At 43.5% G+C, this 20,241-nt stretch overlaps 1 protein-coding gene across 8 annotated transcripts in view; it reads left to right on the top strand.

Moving 5' to 3' along the window:
• Window positions 1-7,116: 7,116 nt before the first annotated feature.
• Window positions 7,117-20,241, top strand: part of zswim8 (zinc finger, SWIM-type containing 8) — a 241,622-nt gene continuing 228,497 nt past the window's right edge. For all 8 annotated transcript variants that reach the window (XR_013303934.1, XM_077613657.1, XM_077613656.1 and 5 more), the window contains exons 1-2: window positions 7,117-7,761; window positions 13,411-13,564. Coding sequence is in view for 7 of the 8 variants with exons in the window: in XM_077613657.1 (XP_077469783.1) it covers window positions 7,584-7,761; window positions 13,411-13,564 (332 nt within the window). In the remaining variant the exon portion in view is untranslated. The remainder of the gene's footprint in view (window positions 7,762-13,410; window positions 13,565-20,241) is intronic.

Genomic DNA, 20,241 nt, shown 5'->3' with positions numbered 1-20,241 from the left:
CGAACTGTCAGAGACACAAATCTACAATGGACATAGTGTAAAATGGTCCAATTCAAGTAAGTTATTCATTTGGCATCATTCGAAGTGATAGAAATCAAGTTTTAATGAAAATTATCATACTCGGCCAAAACATGCTTTTCAGCCCCTGAAAAGCACATTTTGGCCATAAAAACTGAATATGTCCCCTGCAACCAAACGAACTGTCAGAGACACAAATCTACAATGGACATAGTGTAAAATGGTCCAATTCAAGTAAGTTATTCATTTGGCATCATTCGAAGTGATAGAAATTAAGTTTTAATGTAAATTATCATACTCGGCCAAAACATGCTTTTCAGCCTCTGAAAAGCACATTTTGGCCATAAAAACTGAAAATGTCCCCTGCAACCAAACGAACTGTCGGAAACACAAATCTACAATGGACATAGTGTAAAATGGTCCAATTCAAGTAAGTTATTCATTTGGCATCATTCGAAGTGATAGAAATCAAGTTTTAATGAAAATTACCATACTCGGCCAAAACATGCTTTTCAGCCTCTGAAAAGCACATTTTGGCCATAAAAACTGAAAATGTCCCCTGCAACCAAACGAACTGTCGGAGACACAAATCTACAATGGACATAGTGTAAAATGGTCCAAATTTAAGTAAGTTATTCATTTGGCATCATTCGAAGTGATAGAAATCAAGTTTTCATGAAAATTATCATACTCGGCCAAAACATGCTTTTCAGCCCCTGAAAAGCACATTTTGGCCATAAAAACTGAATATGTCCCCTGCAACCAAACGAACTGTCAGAGACACAAATCTACAATGGACATAGTGTAAAATGGTCCAATTCAAGTAAGTTATTCATTTGGCATCATTCGAATGGATAGAAATCAAGTTTTAATGAAAATTATCATACTCTGCCAAAACGTGCTTTTCAGCCCCTGAAAAGCACATTTTGGCCATAAAAACTGAATATGTCCCCTGCAACCAAACGAACTGTCAGAGACACAAATCTACAATGGACATAGTGTAAAATGGTCCAATTCAAGTAAGTTATTCATTTGGCATCATTCAAATGGATCGTAATCAAGTTTTAATGAAAATTATCATACTCGGCCAAAACATGCTTTTCAGCCCCTGAAAAGCACATTTTGGCCATAAAAACTGAAAATGTCCCCTGCAACCAAACGAACTGTCAGAGATACAAATCTACAATGGACATAGTGTAAAATGGTCCAATTCAAGTAAATTATTCATTTGGCATCATTCGAAGTGATAGAAATTAAGTTTTAATCAAAATTATCATACTCGGCCAAAACATGCTTTTCAGCCTCTGAAAAGCACATTTTGGCCATAAAAACTGAAAACGTCCCCTGCAACCAAACGAACTGTCGGAGACACAAATCTACAATGGACATAGTGTAAAATGGTCCAATTCAAGTAAGTTATTCATTTGGCATCATTCGAAGTGATAGAAATCAAGTTTTAATGAAAATTATCATACTCGGCCAAAACATGCTTTTCAGCCCCTGAAAAGCACATTTTGGCCATAAAAACTGAATGTGTCCCCTGCAACCAAACGAACTGTCAGAGACACAAATCTACAATGGACATAGTGTAAAATGGTCCAATTCAAGTAAGTTATTCATTTGGCATCATTCGAATGGATAGAAATCAAGTTTTAATGAAAATTATCATACTCTGCCAAAACGTGCTTTTCAGCCCCTGAAAAGCACATTTTGGCCTTAAAAACTGAATATGTCCCCTGCAACCAAACGAACTGTCAGAGACACAAATCTACAATGGACATAGTGTAAAATGGTCCAATTCAAGCAAATTATTCATTTGGCATCATTCGAAGTGATAGAAATCAAGTTTTAATGAAAATTATCATATTCGGCCAAAACATGCTTTTCAGCCCCTGAAAAGCACATTTTGGCCATAAAAACTGAATATGTCCCCTGCAACCAAACGAACTGTCAGAGACACAAATCTACAATGGACATAGTGTAAAAAGGTCCAATTCAAGTAAGTTATTCATTAGGTATCATTCGAAGTGATAGAAATCAAGTTTTAATGAAAATTATCATACTCGGCCAAAACATGCTTTTCAGCCCCTGAAAAGCACATTTTGGCCATAAAAACTGAATATGTCCCCTGCAACCAAACGAACTGTCGGAGACACAAATCTACAATGGACATAGTGTAAAATGGTCCAATTCAAGTAAGTTATTCATTTGGCATCATTCGAAGTGATAGAAATCAAGTTTTAATGAAAATTATCATACTCGGCCAAAACATGCTTTTCAGCCCCTGAAAAGCACATTTTGGCCATAAAAACTGAATATGTCCCCTGCAACCAAACGAACTGTCAGAGACACAAATCTACAATGGACATAGTGTAAAATGGTCCAATTCAAGTAAGTTATTCATTTGGCATCATTCGAATGGATAGAAATCAAGTTTTAATGAAAATTATCATACTCGGCCAAAACATGCTTTTCAGCCCTTGAAAAGCACATTTTGGCCTTAAAAACTGAATATGTCCCCTGGAACCAAACGAACTGTCAGAGACACAAATCTACAATGGACATAGTGTAAAATGGTCCAATTCAAGTAAGTTATTCATTTGGCATCATTCGAAGTGATAGAAATCAAGTTTTAATGAAAATTATCATACTCGGCCAAAACATGCTTTTCAGCCCCTGAAAAGCACATTTTGGCCATAAAAACTGAATATGTCCCCTGCAACCAAACGAACTGTCAGAGACACAAATCTACAATGGACATAGTGTAAAATGGTCCAATTCAAGTAAGTTATTCATTTGGCATCATTCGAAGTGATAGAAATTAAGTTTTAATGTAAATTATCATACTCGGCCAAAACATGCTTTTCAGCCTCTGAAAAGCACATTTTGGCCATAAAAACTGAAAATGTCCCCTGCAACCAAACGAACTGTCGGAAACACAAATCTACAATGGACATAGTGTAAAATGGTCCAATTCAAGTAAGTTATTCATTTGGCATCGTTCGAAGTGATAGAAATCAAGTTTTAATGAAAATTACCATACTCGGCCAAAACATGCTTTTCAGCCTCTGAAAAGCACATTTTGGCCATAAAAACTGAAAATGTCCCCTGCAACCAAACAAACTGTCGGAGACACAAATCTACAATGGACATAGTGTAAAATGGTCCAAATTTAAGTAAGTTATTCATTTGGCATCATTCGAAGTGATAGAAATCAAGTTTTAATGAAAATTATCATACTCGGCCAAAACATGCTTTTCAGCCCCTGAAAAGCACATTTTGGCCATAAAAACTGAATATGTCCCCTGCAACCAAACGAACTGTCAGAGACACAAATCTACAATGGACATAGTGTAAAATGGTCCAATTCAAGTAAGTTATTCATTTGGCATCATTCGAATGGATAGAAATCAAGTTTTAATGAAAATTATCATACTCTGCCAAAACGTGCTTTTCAGCCCCTGAAAAGCACATTTTGGCCATAAAAACTGAATATGTCCCCTGCAACCAAACGAACTGTCAGAGACACAAATCTACAATGGACATAGTGTAAAATGGTCCAATTCAAGTAAGTTATTCATTTGGCATCATTCAAATGGATAGTAATCAAGTTTTAATGAAAATTATCATACTCGGCCAAAACATGCTTTTCAGCCCCTGAAAAGCACATTTTGGCCATAAAAACTGAAAATGTCCCCTGCAACCAAACGAACTGTCAGAGATACAAATCTACAATGGACATAGTGTAAAATGGTCCAATTCAAGTAAATTATTCATTTGGCATCATTCGAAGTGATAGAAATTAAGTTTTAATCAAAATTATCATACTCGGCCAAAACATGCTTTTCAGCCTCTGAAAAGCACATTTTGGCCATAAAAACTGAAAACGTCCCCTGCAACCAAACGAACTGTCGGAGACACAAATCTACAATGGACATAGTGTAAAATGGTCCAATTCAAGTAAGTTATTCATTTGGCATCATTCGAAGTGATAGAAATCAAGTTTTAATGAAAATTATCATACTTGGCCAAAACATGCTTTTCAGCCCCTGAAAAGCACATTTTGGCCATAAAAACTGAATGTGTCCCCTGCAACCAAACGAACTGTCAGAGACACAAATCTACAATGGACATAGTGTAAAATGGTCCAATTCAAGTAAGTTATTCATTTGGCATCATTCGAATGGATAGAAATCAAGTTTTAATGAAAATTATCATACTCTGCCAAAACGTGCTTTTCAGCCCCTGAAAAGCACATTTTGGCCTTAAAAACTGAATATGTCCCCTGCAACCAAACAAACTGTCAGAGACACAAATCTACAATGGACATAGTGTAAAATGGTCCAATTCAAGCAAATTATTCATTTGGCATCATTCGAAGTGATAGAAATCAAGTTTTAATGAAAATTATCATATTCGGCCAAAACATGCTTTTCAGCCCCTGAAAAGCACATTTTGGCCATAAAAACTGAATATGTCCCCTGCAACCTCACTGTCTCACTTACTGTCTCACTCACTGTGTGACTCAGTGTCACTCACTATCTCACTCATTCACTCACTCACTCACTCGATCATTGACTCACTCACTCACTTACTCACTCACCTACTCAGTAATTCAGACACTCACTCACCCTGTCACTCACTCATACACTCACTCACTCACTCACTCACTTACTCACTTACTCATTATCTCACTCACTTACTCACTCACTCACTCACTCACTTACTCACTTACACACTCACTCATTCACTGTCTCGCTCACTATCTTACTCATTCACTGTCTCACTCACTCACTCACTCAGTCTCTCAGACACTCACTCACTCACTTACTCATTAACTGTCTCACTCACTTTCTCACTCACTGTCTTACTTACTCACTCACTCATTTACTCACTCTTTCATTGTCTCCCTCACCGTCTCACACAAACTTACTCACTCACTCACTCACTTACTCATTAACTGTCTCAATCACTTTCTCACTCACTGTCTTACTTACTCACTCACTCATTTACTCACTCTTTCATTGTCTCCCTCACCGTCTCACACAAACTTACTCACTCACTCTTTCATTGTCTCCCTCACCGTCTCACACTAACTTACTCACTCACTCATTCATTGTCTCCCTCACTGTCTCATACTCACTCACTTATTCACACATTCACTTTCTCACTCACTGTCTCACTCACTGTCTCACTCACTGTCTCACTCATTGTCTCACTCACTGTCTCACTCACTGTCTCCCTCACTGTCTCACACTAACTTACTCACTCACTCACTCATTCATTGTCTCCCTCACTGTCTCATACTCACTCACTTATTCACACATTCACTGTCTCACTCACTGTCTCATACTCACTCACCTATTCACACATTCACTGTCTCACTCACTGTCTCACTCACTGTCTCACTCACTGTCTCACTCACTGTCTCACTCATTCACTCACTCAGTCACTTACTCAATAACTCACTCACTCATTCACTGTCTCACTCACCCACTCAGTAATTCAGACACTCACTCACTCATTCACTGTTTCACTCACTCACTCTTTCACTCAGCTACTCAGACACTCACTTTCTAATTCACTGTCTCTCTCACTCACTCACCTACTCAGACACTCAGTCACTCACTCAGTCACTCACTCAGTCAGTCACTCATACACTCACTCATTTACTGTCTCACTCACTCATTCAGTCACTCAGACACTCACTCATTTACTATCTCACTCACTCATTCAGTCACTCAGACACTCACTCACTCACTCGCTCACTCCTTGCCTCACTCGCTCACTCAGTCTCGTTCGCTCGCTCACTTACTCACTCAATCACTCACTCACTCAGTCTCGTTCGCTCGCTCACTCGCTCACTGCCTCACTCAGTCTCGTTCGCTCGCTCACTTACTCACTCACTCACTTTCACTCACTTTCACTCACTCACTTTCACTCACTTTCACTCACTCGCTCACTCGCTCACCCGCTCATCCGCTCACCCGCTCACCCGCTCACTCACTCACTGAATAAGTATTTGTTCACCTACAAACAAGCAAGATTTCTGGCTCTCAAAGAGGTCTAACTTCTACTAATGAGGCCTAACGAGGTCGCCACTCGTTACCTGTATTAATAGCATCTTTTTAAACTCATTATCGGTGTAAAACAGACGTGGCTGGGTCTTTCAGCATTACAATGATCCCAAACACACAGCCAGTGCAACAAAGGAGTGGCTTTGTAAGAAGCATTTCAAGGTCCTGGAGTGGCCTAGCCAGTCTCCAGATCTCAACCCCATAGAAAATCAGTGGAGGGAGTTGAAAGTCCGTGTTGCCCAACGACAGCCCCAAAACATCACTGCTCTAGAGGAAATCTGCATGGAGGAATGGGCCAAAATTCCAGCAACAGTGTGTGAAAAGCTTGTTAAGAGAATACAGAAAACATTTGGCCTCTGTTATTGCCAACAAAGGGTACATACCAAAGTTTTGAGATCAACTTTTGGTATTGACCAAATACTTATTTTCTACCATGATTTGCAAATAAATTCTTTAAAATTCAAACAATGTGATTTTCTGTTTTGTTTTCCACATTCTGTCTCTCATGGTTGAGGTTTACCCATGTTGACCATTACAGGCCTCTCTAATATTTTCAAGTAGGATAACTTGCACAATTGGTGGTTGACTAAATACTTATTTGCCCCACTGTATATATAAAGTATGAAAAGAGAATCATTACATTTATTTCTGGGTCTACACAAGAGTGGTCAGTGTAGGAAATAATGTTAACACTGAGTTTGGAAGTTGAGTAGGATAACTTGCACAATTGGTGGTTGACTAAATACTTATTTGCTCCATTGTATATATACAGTATGAAAAGAGAATCATTACATTTATTTCTGGGTCTACACAAGACTGGTCAGTGTAGGAAATAATGTTAACACTGAGTTTGGAAGTTGAGTATCAAATGAAAGTCGATCACATATCTCAAAACAAAATCCCACGCGACGGAGATTCTACACTGCAGAATACTAATGTACTAATGTATTTTGAAACAGTGAAGTTGCCGTAATAGACCGCGCATGCGCAGGACAGGTATTACAGACACGACTGTGTACTGACAAACCCCTACGTCAGCTGGGGGAAAAACAGAGAAACTACAACCACATTTTTTCTGGCCCAAACACAAGGAGACAACATATAATTTATTTATCGGAACGACAAACGGAAACAATTCCCTCACTTGTTGGTGAAAACTAAACAGATGGAATTGGGTGTTCAAGATGAAATGTAATGTAATGATCGAATGAAGCAGTTACAATTTGTTGCGGGTATGGCCGTGTTGAAACGGGCAACACAAGAAACAGGCTAATGGCTAAAGGCTTAATATAGGGATACCAGTCTAATGTCACTGTATAATCTACGTATCTTGCTAATGTAAGCGAAGTTACGTAGGTTACAACGGACACATTTGGTCAAACTTTGTTTTGATTTAGACCACAACTCCAAAACGCAACCTTGTTGACGAAGGACGCGAGGAAAATGGATTGAAGACCAACGGACGAATGAAAATTCAAAGCCATCGTCATGGAACTAATGTTTGCTGAGTGGGAAGAAGGGGAGAGATTCTCCTTTGAAGACTCTGACCGCTTTGAAGAGGACTCTCTGTGCTCATTTATTTCAGAGGCTGAAAGCCTCTGTCAGAACTGGAGGGGATGGAGGAAGCAGTCTGTTGGACCCACATCTCCTTCTGCAAAGACGAAAGGTTGGATAAGCACACATGTAACATAACAGACGAGTCGCCTCTTATCTAAGTAATGTTTTATGTAACGTGAATTCTGGAGTTGGACTTAATTTTCTGTTTTGTGGGGAACTGGGGTTGGCTGTATGATGTTCTTTTCTTTGTTCTGAAAGAACTGGTGAGACACGTGTTAACAAAAATATAGGAAAAACATTATTGAAGCTTCCATGACCAGTTCCCTTTACTGGCTCGAGAAAAAGGCGAGATTTCTGTTCTGACTCAATTTCTTAAAGCCTTCATTGCCTTCACCCAAAGTGTGCGTTAATTTGAATACAAGGGGGTGGATTTCAATTACAAGAAACGTGGTTGCTTTGAAATCAAACATGTGTCTTAACTTGGACATCTGTTGAGATAGAGTTTCTGGAGATATGACACTTCCCTTCGAACCATAAAAACAGGAGCTTAAGGCAGAGCAGGAAAAGTTTTACAACTGCGAGAACACAGCTCAATTGTTTATACAACAAACACCCAGAGCTACCTGCTGTTTTTCTCACATTGTCGTGAGGGCTCTGCCCAAACACAATGATCAGATAGAAGCAATCACTTTGATTTGGAAGCATGAAGCATCCTACATTCTGGCGGGTAAATATCTTTTGAATATGACATATAGCAAATAATTCATAACAGACCCCCTGTTTGCACAGAGGAAATTGTGCAACAAAACTATTAATCAAATAAAAGTTAACACATCAAATCCTTCACTATGGTAAAAAAACACAATTTTGACGTACACACGAATGAAAAAAACATATTTTACACATTGCTTCATTATGGTAACAAAAAACTAGAAAGAAAATATAAAAATCAAATCCTGTTCAACCAGATGGTCCGCAACTTGAAGTTCTTCTTTTCGTAGTTCCCCCTTTTCTTCCAGCGGTCTGCGATCTCAGTATGGGTCCATCAGCAATAAGAATGTTTGATGTTAGAATAAACATGGTCTAGAGCAGGGGTCCCCAAACTTTTTCTTGTGAGGGCCACATAACTTTTCCCTTCTCTGATGGGAGGCCGGTGTCAGTTTGTAACAGAAAAAGTGTGACGATCGTAGGGGAGCTTAATTTTTTTTTATTGTTTTCCAGAAAGCCACACATAACTAAATAACCCTTTCCAGGTTCTTTACAGAAAAAAAGTCAGGAAACATATAATAACACTATTAATGAAATAAATAATAACTAAATAACCCTCTCTGAGTTCTTCACAATAAAAACAGGAAATAAATAACACGATTTATGAAATAAATAATAACTAAATAACTCTCTCTGGGTTCTTCATAGAAAAAAAAGCCATGGAACATTAACTTTCTGTTGTGCCATGCACAATCTTCTCCCTTTGCTCTGAAGTTTATGCACGACACCACAACCGTCATAACAGAATCACGTCAACATTTTCCAGCACAGTGCTTGGTGGTGAATTTGGCAGTGGACTCGTAGCGGGGCGGTGAGACCCCTTTTTTCCAACTCCCGGTTCATGCGTCCCATTATTAGACCGCGAGTTTCGGCCACCATGCTAGGAGCCCCGTCAGTCGTGATGCTAGCTAGCTTTGACCAGTCCAGGTCCAACTTCTCCATGGTTTGGCACACTTTGTCAAAAATATCCTCTCCCGTTGTAGTCCCTTTGAGACTTTGGAGGGCTGCCAGATCCTCGCAAATCTCAAAGTTTGCGCTAACTCCACGAATAAAAATGAGCAGTTGCGCTGTGTCTTGCACGTCCGTGCTTTCATCCAGTGCTAATGAAAAAAAGTCTAATTATTTCGTCTTCTGCTGCAGCTGGGCATATTCATTACTCCCGATTTCTTCAACGCGTCTGGTCATTGTACTCACTGACAGACTTACGGCATTAAATGCATCTTTCTTCTCGGGACACACCTCCTCCGCGACAGTATCCATACATTTCTTAACAAACTCTCCATCAGTGAAAGGCTTACCGCTGCTTGCTATCAATTTAGCAACCCAAAAGCTGGCCCGAACGGATGCCTGGTTCTGCTGAGATAGTAGTCCACTTTTTCGCTTTGAGAGTTTGTCTGCTCGTATTTGGCCTTGCAATCTATCGTACTTGTCTTTGTGACGGGATTCATAGTGTCGGCAAAGATTGTATTCTTTGAATACCGCCACCGTCTCTTGACAAATGAGACAAACAGCCTTTTCTTTGCATTGAACAAAAAAATAATTGTTTGTCCACTCCAGGTTAAATACCCTGCATTCTGAATCAATTTTTCTCTCACCTAACTTTTTCGCCATTATTCCGTTCTCAAACAGGTTGCAGTTTTAATATGCTTGAATAGTCCGCGATGGTCCCAGGGCTTCGCCCTCACCTGCGATCGTCCAGATGTCTCGGTAACACTGCTCGTGCATGCAACGGTGGACGTGCCCGCATGCATCAAAGGGAAACACTCTCCCCGCGCGTGTCACCAAAGAAGCAATGCGAAGCCCCGCTTCACTGGGATGATTTGTGGGCTCAGCAGGGGTGCAATGAACCAAACACAAGATTAAAACGTCCCAGTCTTCAAGGCCAAATAGGAAAAAAAATCCGATAGCGTCTCTGGTATTGTTCAGAGGGCCGGTCCAAATGTGCCGGCGGGCCGCATCCCCCCCCCCCAAATAAAAAAAAAAAAAAAAATTTAAAAAAAAAAAAAATCTGATAGCGTCTCTGGTATTGTTCAGAGGGCCGGTCCAAATGTGCCGGCGGGCCGGATACGGCCCGCGGGCCGTAGTTTGGTGACCCCTGGTCTAGAGTTTTATCTCCTCTGGTGTGACACTTAATGTACTGGATAAACTTAGGTAGAACAGTCTTTAAACATGCTTTGTTGAAGTCACCGGCAACAATAAGAACTCCATCAGGATGGTCAAGCTGCTGTTTATTTACAGTCGCTAGCAGGAGGCTATGTGCCGTGCCAACGTTAGCATCCAGTGTGATGTAAACAGGCATTATAATGACAATCGTTAGCTCTCTAGGTAGATAGAAGGGCCTGTACTGTACTGCCAAGAGCTCTAAATCAGGGGAACAGTGAGTGTTAATGATCCTACTTTTGCAGCACCAGTCGTTGTGTATCTACACGCAAAGTCCACCCTTCCCTTGCTTTTCCCGGATTCTTTTGATCGATCGTGCCAGTTTAGCGTGCGGCTAGCTAGCGATACCTCAGCGTCAGGGATTTGCGGGTGTGGCCACGTTTCCCTGATGAGAATAATGTTGCAGTTCCTGACAAAGCTGTTGGTAGCAAGCTGAAGTTCCAAATCGTCAGAAGATACTCGGAACGGGGCTCTGTGGTGTTGTTTCCTTAGCTTAGCAGCTAGGCTCGCCCGGCATCCGCGCTTTAGCTTTCTTTCCCTTCGCCGCCTCCGTCGTACTCTGAGTGGGCTGACATTCCACGGAGATCCCGGTGGTCTCGATGTCCTCGGGGATATTGTAGGTTCGTTGGTAATCTGTTGTGATGGATATATCGCATCTCCTCCCGAGAGTACAGACGCTCCCCTACTTACGAACGAGTTAGGTTCCGAGCGATTGTTCATAAGTTGAATTTGTTTGTAAGTTGATTCAGTGCTATATTTTGTATTATAATTTATGTTTGAGCCCTATATAAGTATATTGAAGGTTTATATGAGTGCATTTGTATGTTTAAGGCTTGTATAAGTAACACGCATTGGTTTGTACTGAAAAAAACATTTAATTAAATGGAGAGAATATGTACAGTACTGTATATATATCTAGAGAGAGATTTATGTATTAGAAACTGGCCGAAAGAAGCGATCTAACGACGATTGCACAGTTTTCTTCTTTTTTTCATCATAAATGATGGGGTAGCACTGTATGGCATCATTCAATTGATTTGCAAACTTTGTGCAACGTTCAATATTTGGGTCCTGCTGCTCGATCTTTCTGTTTATAAATGGTACTGACAAGTTGTATGCCCGTGAAACGCTCACCACTCTCACGCGCATCAAGCTTCGTTATTATTGCCACTCGTTTCAAATGAAATGGCTTGCCTCTTCCTTGCAACTCCCTCAATAGAAGACTTTCGCTTTTTACCAACCATATTCAATAATGTATGCACGAGATATTTAATGATACAAATGAAAAAGGTTCTTTGCCCACTGGAGATACGTTCACGCACTTCCGCATTGCAACGAAGAAGGTAGATGCTGGGTGAGCTGAGCCCTCACAGCGCCAGGCGTATTAGCGGCGGAAAGAAGCACTACTCGGAAAAAAATACAAAATTGGACTTACGAACATTTTTCGACTTAAACGCAATTTTCAGACATGTTCGTATGTACCGTTGTTCGTAAGTTGAATGTTCGTAAGTAGGGGAGCGTCTGTAATTAAATCCTGGCGACTGTAGAAAAAGTTTGCCTCGCAAATGTTCGTAAATAACGATAAGATTGAGAAAACAAAACACCAAACTGGAGAGCAAAGAGCCACTGCACCCGTGTGCGCCGCTATCTTGGATTGTTTACCAATAAGGAGAACAAATGTGTAAATGCGAAACATCAAATCATTCGATTTGAAAAAAGAAATACGTTTATCTTAATGATAACCCAATGCTTTTTAATTACCTAAATTACAATTTTCCTACCAGAAGTTTAAGATGTGGCGGCCAAATTGCTTCTAATGTCGAAATATCTTGAATTTTTTCAATGGTTCATATTAATGCAATAGTTGTCACTTTCAAACAAGAAATAAAAAGAAAAAAAATCAAAGCGGAATTTTGTTTTATTTCACAATCACAAATGTACAATCGCTTCCTTTCTGTGTTCCAAAAGGGAGGGGTGTTGTTTGCATGTAGACAAATTCAAAAAGGAAGTAACGTAAGCACAACCAGGAAATATGCACATACTGCTGTACGTAGTGTACACCAAGTCTCTGGGTGCAATAATAGCTTACACATTACGCAGATATCAAGGTTTATATTTTGACGATCGACCGCAAGACCTTCGATAAGCCTTAACTATTGTGGTATGCTGACATGGTAAATGCTATGGTCAGAGCACGTAGCTACGGTAACATGGCGGCACCCTGAGTGAGCAATAGCAGACACATGTAAGTGTACTCACGTCTGGGCAGTCTGAGAACGTTTAACTACAGTAAGATGGCTGTGCCGCGAGCGAGCAGTGACGGGGACGTGAGTTTTTTTCACGTTTTATGCAAGATACGTACGTTTTTTTTCTTGAATTTCATTCATTGACGTCAAAATAAATTTTGTTTAGCATTTTATCTTTTTATCTTTTCTCTATTGATAAATAAATTAAAGTATCGGCCGAATTCTAGACGTCGCGTGCCGACGCATCGGCTCCATCTTAAAGTGATGTCATCGTGTCACAGCGCTGTCAATTTGCAGTTTTTTTGGCATGTCTTGTTTTTTTTGCATGTCCTCTTTATATGCGCATGTTAGCCGTACCCTCGATTCAGTCATCATTTTTTGGTCCGACAAAAGCGACTTAATGCGAGTAAAAACTGTTTTTTTATTTACTTGAAACATTTCAGGATTGAAATTAATATAAATCTCAAAAAGTTATGTCTCTAGTTTTAGTGCAAAACATTTTTGGGGTTTTGGTTTTCACTGTAATAAGTTGCACATTTCTAGAAATTTACAAAATTACTTTTCTGTTTTGCCATTTTTGTCAGATTTTCAGGTTATTCCACTAGTGGAGTTGTCAGCCAAACAAGTAGCCTTTCATATCCCTTTTGAAGTAGTGGAAAAGGTTTATCCACCTGTACCAGAACAACTCCAGCTTCGAATTGCCTACTGGAGCTTCCCTGAAAATGAGGAAGATATCAGGTTTGTGAATTTAGTATTTTTTTTTTCAAACAATGATACTTTTTCATTCATTCATCTTTCATACCGTTCATCCTCGAAATGGTTGCGGGGGTTGCTAGAGGCTAACCAAACTGTCTTCGGGCGAAAGGCAGACTACACCCTAGACTAGTCGCCAGTCAGTCGTAGGGCACACAGAGACTGACAACTACACCATGATACTTGTTTAATAAAAATTTTTCTCGTAATCTTTTATTATATTTATTAAAGCAGCCCTGGAGTCGGAAGGGTGTCGTCAGGCCATGTGATAATGGTTAGCCTCTGTGGCTTTGTCGGCTAAAGAGTGTGTAAGCTGGGGCCAAAAACAAAGAGATGCGATCTGACTGTCCAAAGTGTGAGCGTGGTATGGCTCTGTATGCACCTTTTCATGTTCGAGTAAACATGATCCAGAATTGTATCCTCTGTTGTTGGACATTTCACGTGACGGTAAAATTTCAGCAGAATAGTTTTGAGATATGTCTGATTAAAATCTCCTGCAATTATTTGCGTGCCACTTGGGTAGGCCTTCTGGTGATTGTTTATTGTGTCCATTAGTAGGGAGAGAGCGGTACTTAGCATAGCGCCCGGTGGCATGTAGATAGCAGTGATGATAACAACTGCTATCTCCCTGGGCAGAATGAAGGGTCTGTATCTCACCGACGTGAATTATTTGTCTTACCAGAATGGTGCTATTGTTACACCATCTCTCTATTCACATAAATGCAAAGTCCACCACCTTATTTTTTTCCTGAGTCGCACGTCCTCTGATCTAAGTAGCATGCAGCCTGCTAGTTGCTCCGTAGCGTCGTATTTGTGGGTGTAGTCTCTGTGATTATTAGCATGGAGCATTCGCGATAGTAGCGATTAGCAGTGATTAGCAGCAAGCTCTAATTTGAAATCGTCCATTTTGTTTACAATTGATATGACGTTGGAGAGGTATGTGTAGGTAGCGGAGGTTTGAGTGGTTGTTTCCTGAGCCTTCACAATAGGCTCGCTCGATAAGCTCGCTTCTGTTTTCTTTCCCGACGGCTTCTTTGTCGCTGAGCAGACTCGATAACAAACCACGGGGCTGCCTCTAATGTTATGATCTCTTCCGGTATGCTATGTTCTCGGTGAAAGTCGCTGGTAACCAATGTTAATAAGACTAAACAGTTATAGCTGAATTTTAAAATCCGGTTTAGAGGAACAACTTGCGACAAGATACACGAAACACCAGAAAAGAGTGCACAAGTAGAGAGACCATCTGACCACTGCTCAAACAGGCACCGCCATCTTGTATTTTTTTTTTTGAGAGGGCTGGAAGGCCCCCCGACGAGTCATCGCCTTATCGTGGTGGTGGGGTTTGTTTCTCCCAGTGATTCTTGGAGCAATGTTGTCTTCGGCCTTGTGCCCCTGGTAGGTCACCCACAGCAAACTGGTCTGAGGTGAGGGACCAGACAAAGAATGGCTCAGAAGACCTCTCATGATGAGCATCATTATTGGACGACGTCTTCCCTCACCTGGACACGGGTCACCGGGGCCCCACTCTGGAGCTAGGAGGAAGGGCGCGACGGTGAGCGCCTGGTAGCCAGGCCCAGCCCGCAGAGACGATGTGGTTTCCCCCTCACATGGGGTCACCACCTGTGTGAGGGGCCAAAGAGGTCGGGTGCGTCGACAGTTTGGCGGCGGCCAAAGAAGGGATCCTTGGCGGTCCGATCCCCGGCTTCAGAAACTGGCTCATGGGATGTGGAATTTTACCCCTCTGGTTAGGAAAGAGCCTGAGCTAGTGCGTGAGGAATTCCAGCTCGACATGGTCAGGCTCACCTCTTCGCACAGCTTGGGTACCACTCCTCTGGAGGGGGGTTGGACACTTCCTATCTGGAGTTGCCCACGGTGAGAGGCGCCGAGCAGGTGTGGGCATACTTGTTGCCCCCCGGCTCGGTTGGGGTTTGGTAGCATCCCTCCGTCTTCGGGTGGTGGGACACGACCTAACTGTTTTTTGTGTTTATGCACCAAACAGCAGTTCAGAGTACCCACCCTTTTTGGAGTCCATGGAAAGGGAGCTGGAGAGTGTTCCTTCGGAGGACTCCCTCGTTCTGCAGGGGGACTTCAATGCTCACGTGGGCAATGACAGTGAGACCTGGAGGGGAGTGATTGGGAAGGAGGGGCCCCCCTGATCAAAACCAGAGTGGTGTTCTATTGTTGGATTTCTGTGCCCGTCATGGATTGACAATAATGAACACCATGTTCAAGCATAAGGGTGTCCATATGTGCACTTGGCACCAGGACACCCTAGGCCACAGTTCGATGATCGATTTTGTGGCCATGTCATCGGATCTGTGGCCGCTTCTCTTGGACACTCGGGTAAAGAGAGGAGCAGAGCTGTCAACCGATCACCACCTGATGGTGATTTGGCTGTGATGGTGACGACAGATGCCCATGCGGCCCGGGAGACCCAAACGTTTTGTGAGGGTCTCTGGGAACGCATGTCAAAAGGAGTTTCAATTCCAACCTCCAAAAGAGATTCTCCCATGTCCGGGAAGAGGCGGGGGACATTAAGTCCGAGTGGACCATGTTCCGCGCTTCTATTACTGAGGCGGCAGACCGGAGCTGCGGCCGCAAGTTGGTTGGTGCCTGTCGTGGCGGCAATCCCAGAATGCGCCTTTCGGCCCATGGGATTCCGGAGGCAGCTGACGGGTACCGGGTGACCAAGTGCGCGGGAGTTCGGTGAGGCCATGGAGAACGACTTCCGGGTAGCTTCAAGGACATTTTGGTCCCCCATTCGGCGTCTCTAAAGGGGGAAGCAGTGCACCATCAAGACAGTGTATAGTGGGGATGGGGCGCTGCTGACCTAGAATGGGTATGTTGTGAATCGGTGGGCCGAATACTTTGAAGGCCTCAATTTTAGCTTGCCCAACCAGTCTGTATCCCGGGAAGTCGTGTGGGGGGTACTCCGGGAGTATGGGGTTCCGGAATCCCTGTTACGCGGGGTCCGGTCCCTTTATAACTGGTGTCAGAGTCGATACCCGGTCGTTTCGTCGAACGGACGTTTCGTCGAACGGACGTTTCGTCGAGCGGACGTTTCGACGAGCGGACGTTTCGTCGAGCGGACGTTTCGTCGAGCGGACGTTTCGTCGAGCGGACGTTTCGTCGAGCGGACGTTTCGTCGAGCGGACGTTTCGTCGAGCGGACGTTTCGTCGAGCGGACGTTTCGTCGAGCGGACGTTTCGTCGAGCGGACGTTTCGTCGAGCGGACGTTTCGTCGAGCGGACGTTTCGTCGAGCGGACGTTTCGTCGAGCGGACGTTTCGTCGAGCGGACGTTTCGTCGAGCGGACGTTTCGTCGAGCGGACGTTTCGTCGAGCGGACGTTTCGTCGAGCGGACGTTTCGTCGAGCGGACGTTTCGTCGAGCGGACGTTTCGTCGAGCGGACGTTTCGTCGAGCGGACGTTTCGTCGAGCGGACGTTTCGTCGAGCGGACGTTTCGTCGAGCGGACGTTTCGTCGAGCGGACGTTTCGTCGAGCGGACGTTTCGTCGAGCGGACGTTTCGTCGAGCGGACGTTTCGTCGAGCGGACGTTTCGTCGAGCGGACGTTTCGTCGAGCGGACGTTTCGTCGAGCGGACGTTTCGTCGAGCGGACGTTTCGTCGAGCGGACGTTTCGTCGAGCGGACGTTTCGTCGAGCGGACGTTTCGTCGAGCGGACGTTTCGTCGAGCGGACGTTTCGTCGAGCGGACGTTTCGTCGAGCGGACGTTTCGTCGAGCGGACGTTTCGTCGAGCGGACGTTTCGTCGAGCGGACGTTTCGTCGAGCGGACGTTTCGTCGAGCGGACGTTTCGTCGAGCGGACGTTTCGTCGAGCGGACGTTTCGTCGAGCGGACGTTTCGTCGAGCGGACGTTTCGTCGAGCGGACGTTTCGTCGAGCGGACGTTTCGTCGAGCGGACGTTTCGTCGAGCGGACGTTTCGTCGAGCGGACGTTTCGTCGAGCGGACGTTTCGTCGAGCGGACGTTTCGTCGAGCGGACGTTTCGTCGAGCGGACGTTTCGTCGAGCGGACGTTTCGTCGAGCGGACGTTTCGTCGAGCGGACGTTTCGTCGAGCGGACGTTTCGTCGAGCGGACGTTTCGTCGAGCGGACGTTTCGTCGAGCGGACGTTTCGTCGAGCGGACGTTTCGTCGAGCGGACGTTTCGTCGAGCGGACGTTTCGTCGAGCGGACGTTTCGTCGAGCGGACGTTTCGTCGAGCGGACGTTTCGTCGAGCGGACGTTTCGTCGAGCGGACGTTTCGTCGAGCGGACGTTTCGTCGAGCGGACGTTTCGTCGAGCGGACGTTTCGTCGAGCGGACGTTTCGTCGAGCGGACGTTTCGTCGAGCGGACGTTTCGTCGAGCGGACGTTTCGTCGAGCGGACGTTTCGTCGAGCGGACGTTTCGTCGAGCGGACGTTTCGTCGAGCGGACGTTTCGTCGAGCGGACGTTTCGTCGAGCGGACGTTTCGTCGAGCGGACGTTTCGTCGAGCGGACGTTTCGTCGAGCGGACGTTTCGTCGAGCGGACGTTTCGTCGAGCGGACGTTTCGTCGAGCGGACGTTTCGTCGAGCGGACGTTTCGTCGAGCGGACGTTTCGTCGAGCGGACGTTTCGTCGAGCGGACGTTTCGTCGAGCGGACGTTTCGTCGAGCGGACGTTTCGTCGAGCGGACGTTTCGTCGAGCGGACGTTTCGTCGAGCGGACGTTTCGTCGAGCGGACGTTTCGTCGAGCGGACGTTTCGTCGAGCGGACGTTTCGTCGAGCGGACGTTTCGTCGAGCGGACGTTTCGTCGAGCGGACGTTTCGTCGAGCGGACGTTTCGTCGAGCGGACGTTTCGTCGAGCGGACGTTTCGTCGAGCGGACGTTTCGTCGAGCGGACGTTTCGTCGAGCGGACGTTTCGTCGAGCGGACGTTTCGTCGAGCGGACGTTTCGTCGAGCGGACGTTTCGTCGAGCGGACGTTTCGTCGACGGATTCGCCGCCGGACAATATGTCGAACGGACGTTTCGTCGTCGCCGGATTCGCGTGCTCGCCCCGCCACCGGATTCGTGTGTGTACATTTTTTTCAACCTCGGCCCGGGGGCCATACACGGCCTGTTAGGCTTTTTAATCCGGCACGCCGGCGTTGTCCAAATTATAGTAAAAATCAATGACCTCATTCATTTCCCTTTGCCCTGCAATACCGCTCATCACTCTCAATTTAAAGACTGCTTTCTTTCGTTGAATAATATGTTCTTAATGTTGAAAGTAAATTTGAAAATAAATTTTCACCTTCAATTGTCTTTTTTCTTATATTTCAATCCCCATGTTTGATAAATTACATTGCCTGTCCAAATGCTGGACAAACTTGCCTCTTTTATAATATTATTGTCCCAAATTAAACACATTATCAATAAGCTGCCATTGACGGCGGTAGACGTCCGGAACTTTGACATTAAAATAAAAGGCAATAAGTAAAATTATTTTATCAAAATTTTTATTATAAAGGAGACAAAGCAAATTCACAGATGGTGTTTTTATTAGAGCAGTAAAACTTACAAAAGCAAATTCACAGATGGTGTTTTTATTAAAGCAGTACAAAACTTACACATGATGTAAAAAAATTACAAATACAATACAAACTTACAAATTATGTACAAAAATTACAAATACAATACAAAATTATAAATTATGTACAAAGGGAATTCACAGATGGGAGTTTTTATTGAAACAGTAAAACTTACAAATTTTGCGCAATGGCTTGTAGGTACTGTACTTTGTGTGCATAGTGATCCGGGTTTTCATAGTCATCCGTGAGCTTTTTCAACCGTTCATTAACAGCTGCGTATGACTTTTTGGTGTCTCTAGGCATAATACCGCCATAACCCTGTTGTATTCTTATTTCCCAATCATTTTGCTCTAATTTGAGTTTGTTTACAAGACGTGATAAATTTGGATGGACGACTGACATTCTACGTTGAAATATGTGGTGCCAACATCCAACAGAATTATTAGTGCGTGGTATTCCCAGCAAGGTCTTTTCTCTAACATTCCATAAGGGGATAGCAAAACCTGGACGGCGTCGCCTTCCCCTTAAAACAGCACCTAGTCAAGTCGTCTCAAAGTAGATGAGAAATTCTGCTAGGACTTCATCTGTTTCCTCGTCTAGTGAAGCCATTAATTCATTAAATGCTTCTATGACATCCTCCTTTGGGACGAACGCCAGTGCTGAAAGTTTTTTTTATTAGGAAAGTATTCATTGGGTCATTATACCAATTTTGTAGGCCACATGCCTTATTTTTTTCTCCAAAGGCATTGACCGAAATGGAAAAAGCATCCAGATGTGTGAGAGTTTGGAAAATGCTTTTGTTTACTACTTATTGCAGGCTTTTCAAAATCAACAGTTATAGAACTAGGCTCCATAACACGCCCTTCTTTAATCTTAGAAAATATCGTATCATATGTTCTTTGAGTTTTAGATTTTGTGATGCAGTATACATGTGGAACAGTGTGATTTTCTCCAAGGAGAGCATGGATGGTATACAGTTGATGGTTGGCAGGTGCACTATCAAACGTACTGTCACAAAACCAGTGCATACTTTTTGCCAATAAACCGAGATTGGTATCAGTTGCCATTAAAACGGAATCTACCTCTCCGACTAAAACAAATCTCTCCCCTC

The sequence above is a fragment of the Stigmatopora argus genome, chromosome 11 (genome assembly GCF_051989625.1).
Source record: "Stigmatopora argus isolate UIUO_Sarg chromosome 11, RoL_Sarg_1.0, whole genome shotgun sequence".
Classification (NCBI taxonomy): domain Eukaryota; kingdom Metazoa; phylum Chordata; class Actinopteri; order Syngnathiformes; family Syngnathidae; genus Stigmatopora; species Stigmatopora argus.
Note: the sequence above shows the minus strand (reverse complement) of the source record. Positions and strands in the feature narration are given on the sequence as shown.